Here is a 10153-nt window from a genome sequence, read left to right as displayed (position 1 = left end):
GCAGCAGGAGGTTGTTGCTTTGCACATTTAAATGAGCAAATGGCAACCTGATGAATATGTATTTGGGTATTTGGTGAGTTGGATGAACCTTCTAATAACTTACATGTAAACTTGCACTGTTTGGTTAATTTTAAGTATTTTTAAAATCTGATAGTTATAAGTTTTCCTGCCAGTTTTGTTGTATACAGCTGATCAGTTTTCTTCACATGTGAACTAGCCATATTGAAGAAAGAAAACTCCCAAATTAGCTGTGATGCACTGTCCAATTTTTACAGCTGGAAAAAGACAAGAGCAGCACGAGACATATGGTGGAGTTGCAGTAAAACAATACCCATTCCAAGTAATGAAACACAGGCACATGTAAGTATCACATGAACTATACTGGTGGGATAAAGCAGATTGAATTTTCTTCCAAAATTAACTTGCAGCAGACTTTGGCACGTCTGTTCTGAGACACCTGTAGCTTTAACGATGCTGTAAAGGAAGAGTGAAGAACTCTGGTATCTGACTGACACCTGTATTATCTTCTGATCTCCAGACGGGCCCTGTGAAAGACACTGGTTGTAGAGGTGTAAGGTATTTCCCTTGTTCGAATATAAAAAAGGCCACGTGGGGGCTTGATTATTTTTAATTATTTTTTAAGGCTTTGAGGAGTCAGGCTTTTTGACCCTTTCTTTAGGGAGAGTGGTATTACTACTTGCAATTATATGAACATAGGGCAGTTGATGAAAGCATTTTATTTTTGATGACCAGCAGTAAAGCAAAACCACTAATTTTAACTGAGTTGCAGTTGAACCATTAAAAAACCCCACCCTGTACCGTAACTGTCCAGCAAAATTAATTTAATTGTATTTTAAGATGGAAGAGAGCAAGTCAAACATTAAGGTACAGTAATTAAAGTGGTAAGATAATCATATTTCAGTATGGCTGTTTGACCTAGGGAGAAGCATGCAAGAAACACCCAGGTGATTACTGTTAATGAACCAATTTTTAACTAGGTGGAATACCTTCATTTGCAAGTTTATTTGACCATTTTTTGATCAGCAGAGTAACAGGATGGAGGAATTACTTGCAGAAATTACTTGAGGAGGAGTATGGCTGTACTAAATGTGGAGAGCAGAATGGGTTTCTGGCTTGCAGGTTAATTTCTGGGTGATGTTTCAGACGGCAATGGCTGTTCTACTCTGACAACCCTGTGCATTACAAATTGCCCCTCATCTTCCCTCCGAGTTTGGGTTTTGCTCTCTAAATGCAAACTTTTAAATAAGTATATGACACCTTCTCCCTCTTTCCTCTCAGATCTTACATTTCTACGGGGCTCCCCTCAGGAGTTTGAAGAGACCTTTAATACAGGCAGAGAGTGCAGCAAAAAATGAGGCTGTCTTGGATGCCTGCTGTGTTTCCTTACACTGTTTAGAATCCAGGGCTGTCTCCAGTTAACTGAGTAGGAAGGAGAATTTACAGCTGACACAAAACCAAAACCGAAAGTAATGGAGTGGTATGAGTTTGTCATGTCACAGTACTCATTCTTTCATTTAAACTTTAAATAAATGATGTAAATGCAATTCAAGTATAGGATCTGCACAAGATTCTAAGAAAATGAAAAGTGTGAAACCAAGAACTCAAAGCTAGGGAACATCACATTAATACACAGAGGTGTATTATAGAGGAAGCTGCTGCATGATCCAAGGGTCAATTCCTGCTCTAAGTGCATACCAGAGTAAACAGAGGAGCTCAAATAATCCAGATGTAGGAAAACAGAAACAAATAACTGACAGCACCATTCAATACATGGAATTTCAGGTGTGACATCAGTGCTGCTGTTCACATACAGCCTGTATCGAAGGATGGGGAGCAATACCTGCAGGTTCACCTGAGCTTTGTTCCATTCCACACATCCATTCCTTTCCTGCAGTCCTTGTCACTGCACTGGGGGTTCCCCACACCTGCTGCACACAATTTCTGCTGAGCCAGAAAAGGAGAGCTCCATTGCTGGTGCTGTTGTCTGACTCAGACCTGAGTCATAGCTGAGTATGACCCACGTGAGCTCTCGGTGCAGGCACACACCACCGGCAGCACCCAGCACTGCCCCTAAGAGAACGCTCACTCCCACCCCAATCTTCTAGCAAAGGGCTTTTGCCAACACTTTCAAACACCCAGGCTGGCTTTCCAGAGGTTGAAAATACAGTAGATTTTCATAGTGGGACAAAAGAACAGTCACTGTCATTAAAAACACATGTCACCATCTACCTTAAATTTCCTCCTTTTTAAAATACATACAGCAAAACAGCTAATTACAAATATTTTTGTTTTCCAAAATGCTAAGAAGCCAAGACCATGTGTAGGACACTGTTCCACATAAGCTATTTCAAGGTGGTTAGCTTTAGAGCCGAGTGCCACTTAAGTTTGCCTAACAAGGCAGAATGCTACACATCTTTTCAGTTTGTGACTCACAAGTCCAGTCCTCCACCCAATCTGCTGAAGCAACATTATTAATGATGATTCCAGTAAAAGGCACAGAATTAAAGGCACTTACTAACCTGCAGCGTTAAGTCCTTATACACGTGTAAGTCAGTTTCCTCCTTGAATAGCTGAATACTGTTTGTGGTGAAACAGTATTAAAATAAACAAGTAAAATGTTGCCTTTTAATGGACCAGTATTAAATCCTACTCCTTACTCAGAAAATTACTTCTTTTTCTTTTTTAGTCAGAGCATTAAAGTTACCAAGTTTAAGTGCAGCCTTCCCTTGCTTTTAAAGAATTTAATTTTATTTCAGAATGCTTGGATGATACTCCGAGACAGTAATATAGAGTTTTAGAAACTATCTCTAGTGAAGCAATTTAAGCATTTGAGAATTCTACAATTAAGCGGCTTCAAGTATCAGTACATGAAAGATCATTTGTATGCTCTTTTAAAGTTAGGGATGTGCTGCATCTTCCATTCCTTTAGTTGTTTACTCACCTCTACCTGGAATAATTTTGCAAGTGTGGTCACTCACTCACTCCTGAAGCATGGCAACTTCTTCCCTGTTCTCAAGGAAGGTGTGGATGAATTACTTTCTCCTCTAGAGCTGAAATGGTCGGTCTGGGCCATGCACAAGCGCAAGGCTTCCATCCCAGTGTAGGCTTAAAAGCAAGTCACAGTGTACACAAAAATGAGTTATAGTGCAGGCCCAAGTACTACCAGGCTCTCATCTGACAACATTTTGATGAAAAGGGTAATTCACATTGGTCTGTGTAGCTCTTCTGCATTTGCCACTCTTCTATTCTAGTCAGTGCATCTCCATACAGTCAGCTTCAGGTGATGACTAACAAGCCAACTTCAGTTTATACCCAATCTGTGATCAGTTAATACATCTTAGATTATTCACCCTTAAGTTTTTATGTAGACTGGCTCACATAGCTAGGTATAGGCTTTAAATTCCAAATGGACATTCTGGAATCGTAAAAATCGTATACTGGTATCAAAATCTCAAGCCCAGATAGAGGAACACACCTTTGCAACCTCTCTTGCAACCTCTCACAGCATGCTCTAGATCTTTAATTATGAACATTTTTTAAATTGACTCTTAATTTCAAACATTATTTTATTCTCCATTCATCTCATTTTGTATATTTCAGTTAAACTCCACACAGAGTGGTACAGACAATTTAAGTCTGTTTAAATCAAGTGAAATCTAAATTGCATATAAAAAAAGTTCATTTTAAGTTTTAATCACACATTTGGAGTAAACTTCTGTCTTTTTTTCTTAATTCCAGTTGCTCTGTATTCTTCTCTTTGCTTCAAATATTCTGCTTTGCATTCTTCGTAGAATGATGGATCAGAATAGCTACAAGACAGAAAAATACATAGTTTTTCATCTTAGAATATTGAACAGATATTGCACAAGTACCACTCATAACTGATCTTCCCAAAGAAAACTTGTCTGCCTTTAATAGTAAAATAACATTTAGGTACTTTATAAAAAGATATCTGTCATGATACTGTTTTCTTTTGAAGCACAGTCCTTTTCAAGCCTCTGCAGTGAAGCCACCAAGAAGAAAGGCAGAAAAAGGGAAAAGACATTTGGTATTTAAATTCAGCTGAAGAATTCATTTGCAGTTACCCTCCTCAGCATGGGAAGCTGCTGGAGTTTACTTATTTTTTTACTGCACCCAAGTAACTACTGGGAAGAGGTTCAAGTGTATGTCTTTAACAGTAGATATGGAGGCCCTGGATCATTACATTAAATTATCTTACAATTTTTTGATGTATAACTATTCAACACTATAAACCTTTTTTTTTTGTCAGAAGCAATTTGTTTAATTTTTTTTTTAAAGGTGAAGGAATAGAGAAATAAAACTGAATAACTCCAGAGGGTTCTGACTGCAGTTACGCCTAAATTCTTGCCTGGCTGCACATTTTTTTCATCAGTTCCTAAATACTTGAGAATAACTGTCACTAGTTCAAAGGCATTTATTTTTAATCTAAATTGCTGGTTTAAGAGAGCAGGACACACACTAAAAATCAAACCATCTCTTTTTTCTCCCTCCAACTCAAAAAATTCTCAGCCTGGGAAATTCAAGAATCTAACACTTCAGCCTAATGGCTCTGGGGTTAAATTAGGACTTCCAAAAAAGATGTTCCAACCCACCATGGCATTGAGTTGACCTCTCATATGTAACAATTTCCCATTGCTCCTGCTACTGCACAGCAGCAGGATACTTGCAAGACAGACTAAATCTTAAAAAACAGAAGCAAAATGAAAACCAACTTACTCTGTCTCACTAATAGAAGCTTCATGGTGAGCCCTGATCCCCACATCTGTGATGTACCAGAGCAAATAAAGGGCTACAGAGCCTCTGGGCTGAAATCTGTCCCCAGGTGAATCAAGAAGAGAGTCTCTGTAGCTTTATATTCATATGGTAAATAAAATCTTGTCAGTTAGGGCCCTGACCAGCATGGTCTTAATAAAGCAAAAATACCATTTTCAGAAAATACATCCAAGTCCCTAACCCTGCACAGCTCTTTTCAGAATACTTAACATTTCTCGATTAGTTCAGGCCATGCACAAAAGCCCAGCAAAAACTCATGAGGGACTTACTAGCCAACCAGACAATCCTTCAGTGCTGTGTTCTCCTGCCGACACTTCACCACCATCAGAATACCAGTTTCTTGACAGCACTTGGTAAATGCTGGGGAAAAAAAACAACACAAACTAAATTGAAGTTAGAGGAATGACAATAGGTGAAAAAGCCCTGTGTGGAGGAGGTAGCAGACCAGATCTGATTTATTATTAATATAACCATAGTTGGCCTAGATTCTCATATTGTTTGCAAGGTCTTTGTCACTTGTTCTGCAACACTTTAGCTGGGATTCTCCCCTCATCATGTAGCACATTTATACACATACTGCTGTTGCTAATACCATTTCTGAAGTTATTCTTGCAGCAAATCCATGATTCATGTGCCTGCTTTTCACATGCTCTACTCAGGGCTATCACCTACAGCTCTGGCAGTTAACAATAAAGTTGCTAAACGAAGTGAAAGTACCTGGTCTGTTTTAAGGATCTTAAGACTTAAAAACAAGCCGGTGAGATACTAAAACAGAACAGCAAAGTCATGGCTAAGGACATGGGATTTATCTGGGAGTAACTAAAATTATGCCTCATTGTTACCAGCACCCTGTACAGATGTTTCACTGAATAATAACCCTAGATAAGAATTGGCTGTTATTTCTATCAGGAGATTTCAAACTATTCTGTTCTAAGAGGTAATCAGCTACATTTAGCAGATGGAAAATAGAGAGAGAAAGAGACAGAAAAAGAAAGCTATGTGTCCAAGATCAACCAGAAGCCAGAACAAGAACAAAGTTCTTCTACTACATCAAAGTTCATTTACTGCATCTTCTTCCAAAATTCCATCCATTTCTCCTCCTCCATGGTCTTCCTAATAGTGATTTAATATCCAGCAAATGTAGGGCATACAGAACTTGTTATTTTCTCACACATACTTAGCAAAATTTACAGCTAATCTAGTAACATCCAAATTTAATGGTACTACATCATACAACAGGTAAATCACCTATGCTCAGTTTATAGTTACATCAAGACTGAAATAAACGAGAAAGCAGTGATTTGTGCCTATAGAGGCACTACTCCTGTCCTTTGCTCATAGCAGATGCCTGCTGAAATGGGCATTGTGGACCTCAGTGGAACAAAATCCATCTTCTAGGATCCTGGACACTACTGGCAAGATTTTGAGAAAGTGATCCAACAGCTGCAAGCAATCCCTAGGTGAGATTAATCTGCTTGTCCACAGCTATTATTAATTAGGCTTTCACTAAAATAATTTACAAGACAAGGTAGTGTTTGCTGAAAGTGTTGATGACAGATTTAAGTGTCCTTATACTGCCAAACTTTGTGAAGAACTGACTTCTTACCTACTTCAAACATATTGTTTATTGATGAACACTTAAAAACCTTCTCCAACACAGCACCCAGCGTTACACACTGGCAACTCCACCACATCCTACATGAAAAACAGATGGAAGCGTGCAGAAAATGGGATTAAATTAACCAATTAATTACCAGCTGGGAAGACACTGTAACCTGTGCTCAAAGGTATCTATTAACAACCACCCCCAGTTTCTAAGATCTATGTGCTTTAGACTTAAAGTCATCCAAATGCACAAGCACAACTTTGAGGAAACGCCTGGACAGCTCAAGTTTACTAAGCAGTTTAAGCTCAGAACAAGGCAAATGTGTTATTAGGTTATCAGAATATTTCTTTGGTTTTCAAAGGTGAATCTGACATTTCTTCTGTTCTTTCCTGGACTGTTTATACTGATTGTTCCTACATCAGCATATCAGAAAAATCATGCCTATTAGTACATTTCTAAAAATGACCTTTGTTTTTTTTTCTGGGAAAAACATCCAAAGCTTTTGAAAGCTTATGGTCTGTCTAGTGACCAGTTTGATTTATGGTCTCTACAGGCCCTTCTTTAAGTGCTGTGTTGAGGTTTTGGGTTGAGGTGTTTTTTTTGTAGTAGTAATCATTTCTTCTGGAAGCTGTGAAGTAAAATACCACTGAAGACAACAGGAGGTCCCTCTCACTTGTTAGCTCACCAGTCTTGATTGGTTAAAGGCGTGATGTCCCAGTGAACAAAAAAAGCCTGAATTGCAATTGCCAGCATTCCCTGGCTTCAGAAGGTCCTGCCTGTGGTACATGGTTGCTCAGGCACTGTTGCAAAGTGATAAAACTGCTTCCAGCTGTTCAGCTTTAACACTACTGATGCTTAACAACAAAGAGGAAGAAAGAAGGTTAAAGCTTATTAGGCATCCTTATATGAACACACAAAACTTGATTTGCCATCTCTTCTGTTTGGCAGCGATGGAAGGACTGCAAGACAGGTTTAGTTATAGACACTTGCCAGAAACCTTCTAGGAGTCTGGAGAACGTTTTTTTATTTTTAATTGTGCTTTGTCTTGCTCACAGAGGGGCAAGTACCAATCTCTTCACTCTCCTAACCAGTGACAGGACTCAAGGAAACGGCATGAAGCTGGGTCAGGGTTTAGATTGGCTATCAGATCAGGAAAGGATATCCACCCAGAGGGTGGCTGGGCATTGGAACAGGCTCCCCAGGGAAGTGGCCACAGCACCAAATCTGCCTGAGTTCAGGATGCATTTCAACAATGGTCTCTGGCACATGGTATGACTGGGGTGTTCTGCATAGGGCCAGGAGTTGGACTTGATAATCCTGATGGGTCCCCTCCAACTCAGCTTATTCTGTGATTCTGTGACACTTCCATGAAATGAAATGTCTCAATGTTGAGCAGCACAAACAGTGTTTAAACTACTGGCTTGAAGAATAATGTCAGAAATAGTGCTCAATAGTCCCAGATATCTTAAACCAAGAATTAATTTCCATGTCTGACAAGCCTTACTCATTCTTCACTCAGGCAATATCTGCATTGTTGACCAGAGTTTCAGGATGCATCGCAAGACACCACAGAAGGAGCAGACACACAGGATCTGATTACAAACCTATTGTAATTCAATACTTCAGCAGCTATGAGGGGTAATCACAACACTAAAGAATCCAAACAAACCTTCCTGATACACTGCACATTACAGAAAAAACAGAATTGATCTTTTCATAATCTTGTGTATGATACTATCTTTACAACTTCAGGAAACAGCTTTCCATGACTTTTGAAGTTCATGGGCTGATATGTCTTCTTTCTTCCTGCAAGCAGCAAGCTATCAAAACAAAACCTCAAGCAGCAGCAATACAAGAGGTAACTTTGGGCCACTCTGCAAATTCATTGCGAACTGTAACACAAAAGAAAGTCATGTTTCAAACAATAAAAGTTATCCCAAATATTTCCAAATACAAGTCAAATAAACTGAGGAACAGAGCTCAACACAACAGACGTGAAAATGCTTTGTAAAGGGGAAAGAGGCTTGGCCTCCATCAAATCAACCCTTTGCCAAGGCTTTTCTAGGACAGCTACATATGTCCATCACTGAATGCTCTGTGCACAGACAAGGACAGATCCACTACTGCGTCAACAAGCTGCAGGTGCCTACCAGTTACCACGGAAACTGGCTACAGACCCTCTTTCACCTGCAGCAGTCATGGTTCGTGACATCAGATCTGACATAGGCTACCCCACAGGCTCCTCTCTGTGCCACAGGCTCTGTCTAAGGGGATGCACACGGAGCAAAGATCAAGGCTACAGCTCAGGGAGACTTCACTGAACAGCTCATCACTGATTTGAGGCTGGATATCTTCTTTACCTCTCATGAAGAAAACTTCACATTTTTGTTGCAAGGCAAATCTAAAATGGGTTTTGGTCACAGTTTGGAGAATTTTAAGTCTCATTACATTTTGGCCATTACAGCCACATAGAGCAATTTTAACTGCTAAAGCAAGCCTGCATGTTAGAACCTTTTCTAAATCAACCAAGTATGTAAGGCCAAAATGTATCTTTGCCAAGAGAGAGGTCGGCTGTCAACTGAACAAAAGCTGAACAGCCATGTCTGAATACAGAGCACTTCAGTTTTGCCAGTTCTCACCTGCTCACTACGGCATTTGGCATGTGCAGAGGATCTGCCTATGATGGAAAGACCACATTTTTAGGGACAGACAAGAGGGCTTTTTGGCTGAGGCCAGAGAAGAATGAGTCCTTCCAAAGACTGACTCTTCAGCAGGGAGCATCTCCGGCCCTGAGCAGCTCAGGGAAGCTGCTGAGTTTGGTCTCTGGCACCTCCACATCTGCTCTGGATCCAAGAGTTGATTTCACTGGGTCCTCCTACCCCAACTTGCCCACCCGAGAAAGCACAACCCAAAGAACTAAGAGAGATTAGATCCCGACGTTTGTAAAGTCACAGAACAGGAGAAAACAAAAGTTTTTTAAAAACCTTCTTAATTTATCTATAAACCTGTACAGACATGCATTTTTTAAAATAAAAATCCTATTACAAGTCTTTCTGTAATTCCTTTCAGATACAGAATTATACAAATTATGTTTGAGGTATGAAGAATTAGTTTTGAGTGCCTGACTTAGGATATTTGATGGTTGATTTAAAACTTTTTTAAGTTACAGAGCGCTCTTTTCAAAGTTTCTTTGATAATTAGCTAAAACGTTGGCACAGTAAAGACCACTTTGTTTACAAAGATCTTTGCAGTCCACACTAATCTTTGCTGAAAAAAACAGTATCTAAGAAGAATGTTTTTCCCCAACTCTGCTTTATGACTTTACAACAAGATAATATGAGAAGCAGATGGAAACTGAAGTGAAACTGGCTAACAGTTCACTTAGCACAGATTAAAGACTGGATAAATTATTTCCCTGTCTATTCAAGCAGTCAGACAGGCATATGTAATACACACTAAAATATTAATTTTAAAAGATCAGATACGTTACCAGAAAGCTACAACAAATTTGGTAGGGGTCTACCAACAGATGTGCTGGGACATACAAGTCCTAATTTAAAAAAGGAGATAAAAAGCCGGGGTCCTGCCCGTTTTAACTTTAGGACATATTCATAGGTTCAAGAAATATTTGCTCTGTATGACAAAAATAAAAAACTTGTAGGATTTTGAGTTAAAGACAATTATTTTCTTCCATACCATTAAACCAGACTAGATTAAATTTAACAGTTAATC

At 39.3% G+C, this 10153-nt stretch overlaps 1 protein-coding gene across 3 annotated transcripts in view; it reads right to left on the bottom strand.

The window, feature by feature from the left end:
* Nucleotides 1-10153, bottom strand: part of CMC1 (C-X9-C motif containing 1) — a 55111-nt gene that overhangs the window by 8808 nt on the left and 36150 nt on the right. The window contains exons 3-4 of one of the 3 annotated variants that reach the window (XR_015803530.1): nt 5085-5175; nt 2963-3830 (exon numbers count right to left, since the gene is read on the bottom strand). Coding sequence is in view for 2 of the 3 variants with exons in the window: in XM_088164406.1 (XP_088020532.1) it covers nt 4755-4890; nt 5085-5175 (227 nt within the window). In the remaining variant the exon portion in view is untranslated. Of the gene's footprint in view, nt 1-718; nt 4891-5084; nt 5176-10153 lie in introns of those variants that run through there. The other 2 variants (XM_014888566.2, XM_088164406.1) reach the window with 2 other exon arrangements.

This window comes from Sturnus vulgaris, chromosome 1 (genome assembly GCF_052056855.1).
Source record: "Sturnus vulgaris isolate bStuVul1 chromosome 1, bStuVul1.hap1, whole genome shotgun sequence".
Lineage (NCBI taxonomy): Eukaryota > Metazoa > Chordata > Aves > Passeriformes > Sturnidae > Sturnus > Sturnus vulgaris.
The sequence above is the reverse complement of the archived record's forward strand: the minus strand, read 5'-3'. Positions and strand labels throughout refer to the sequence as shown.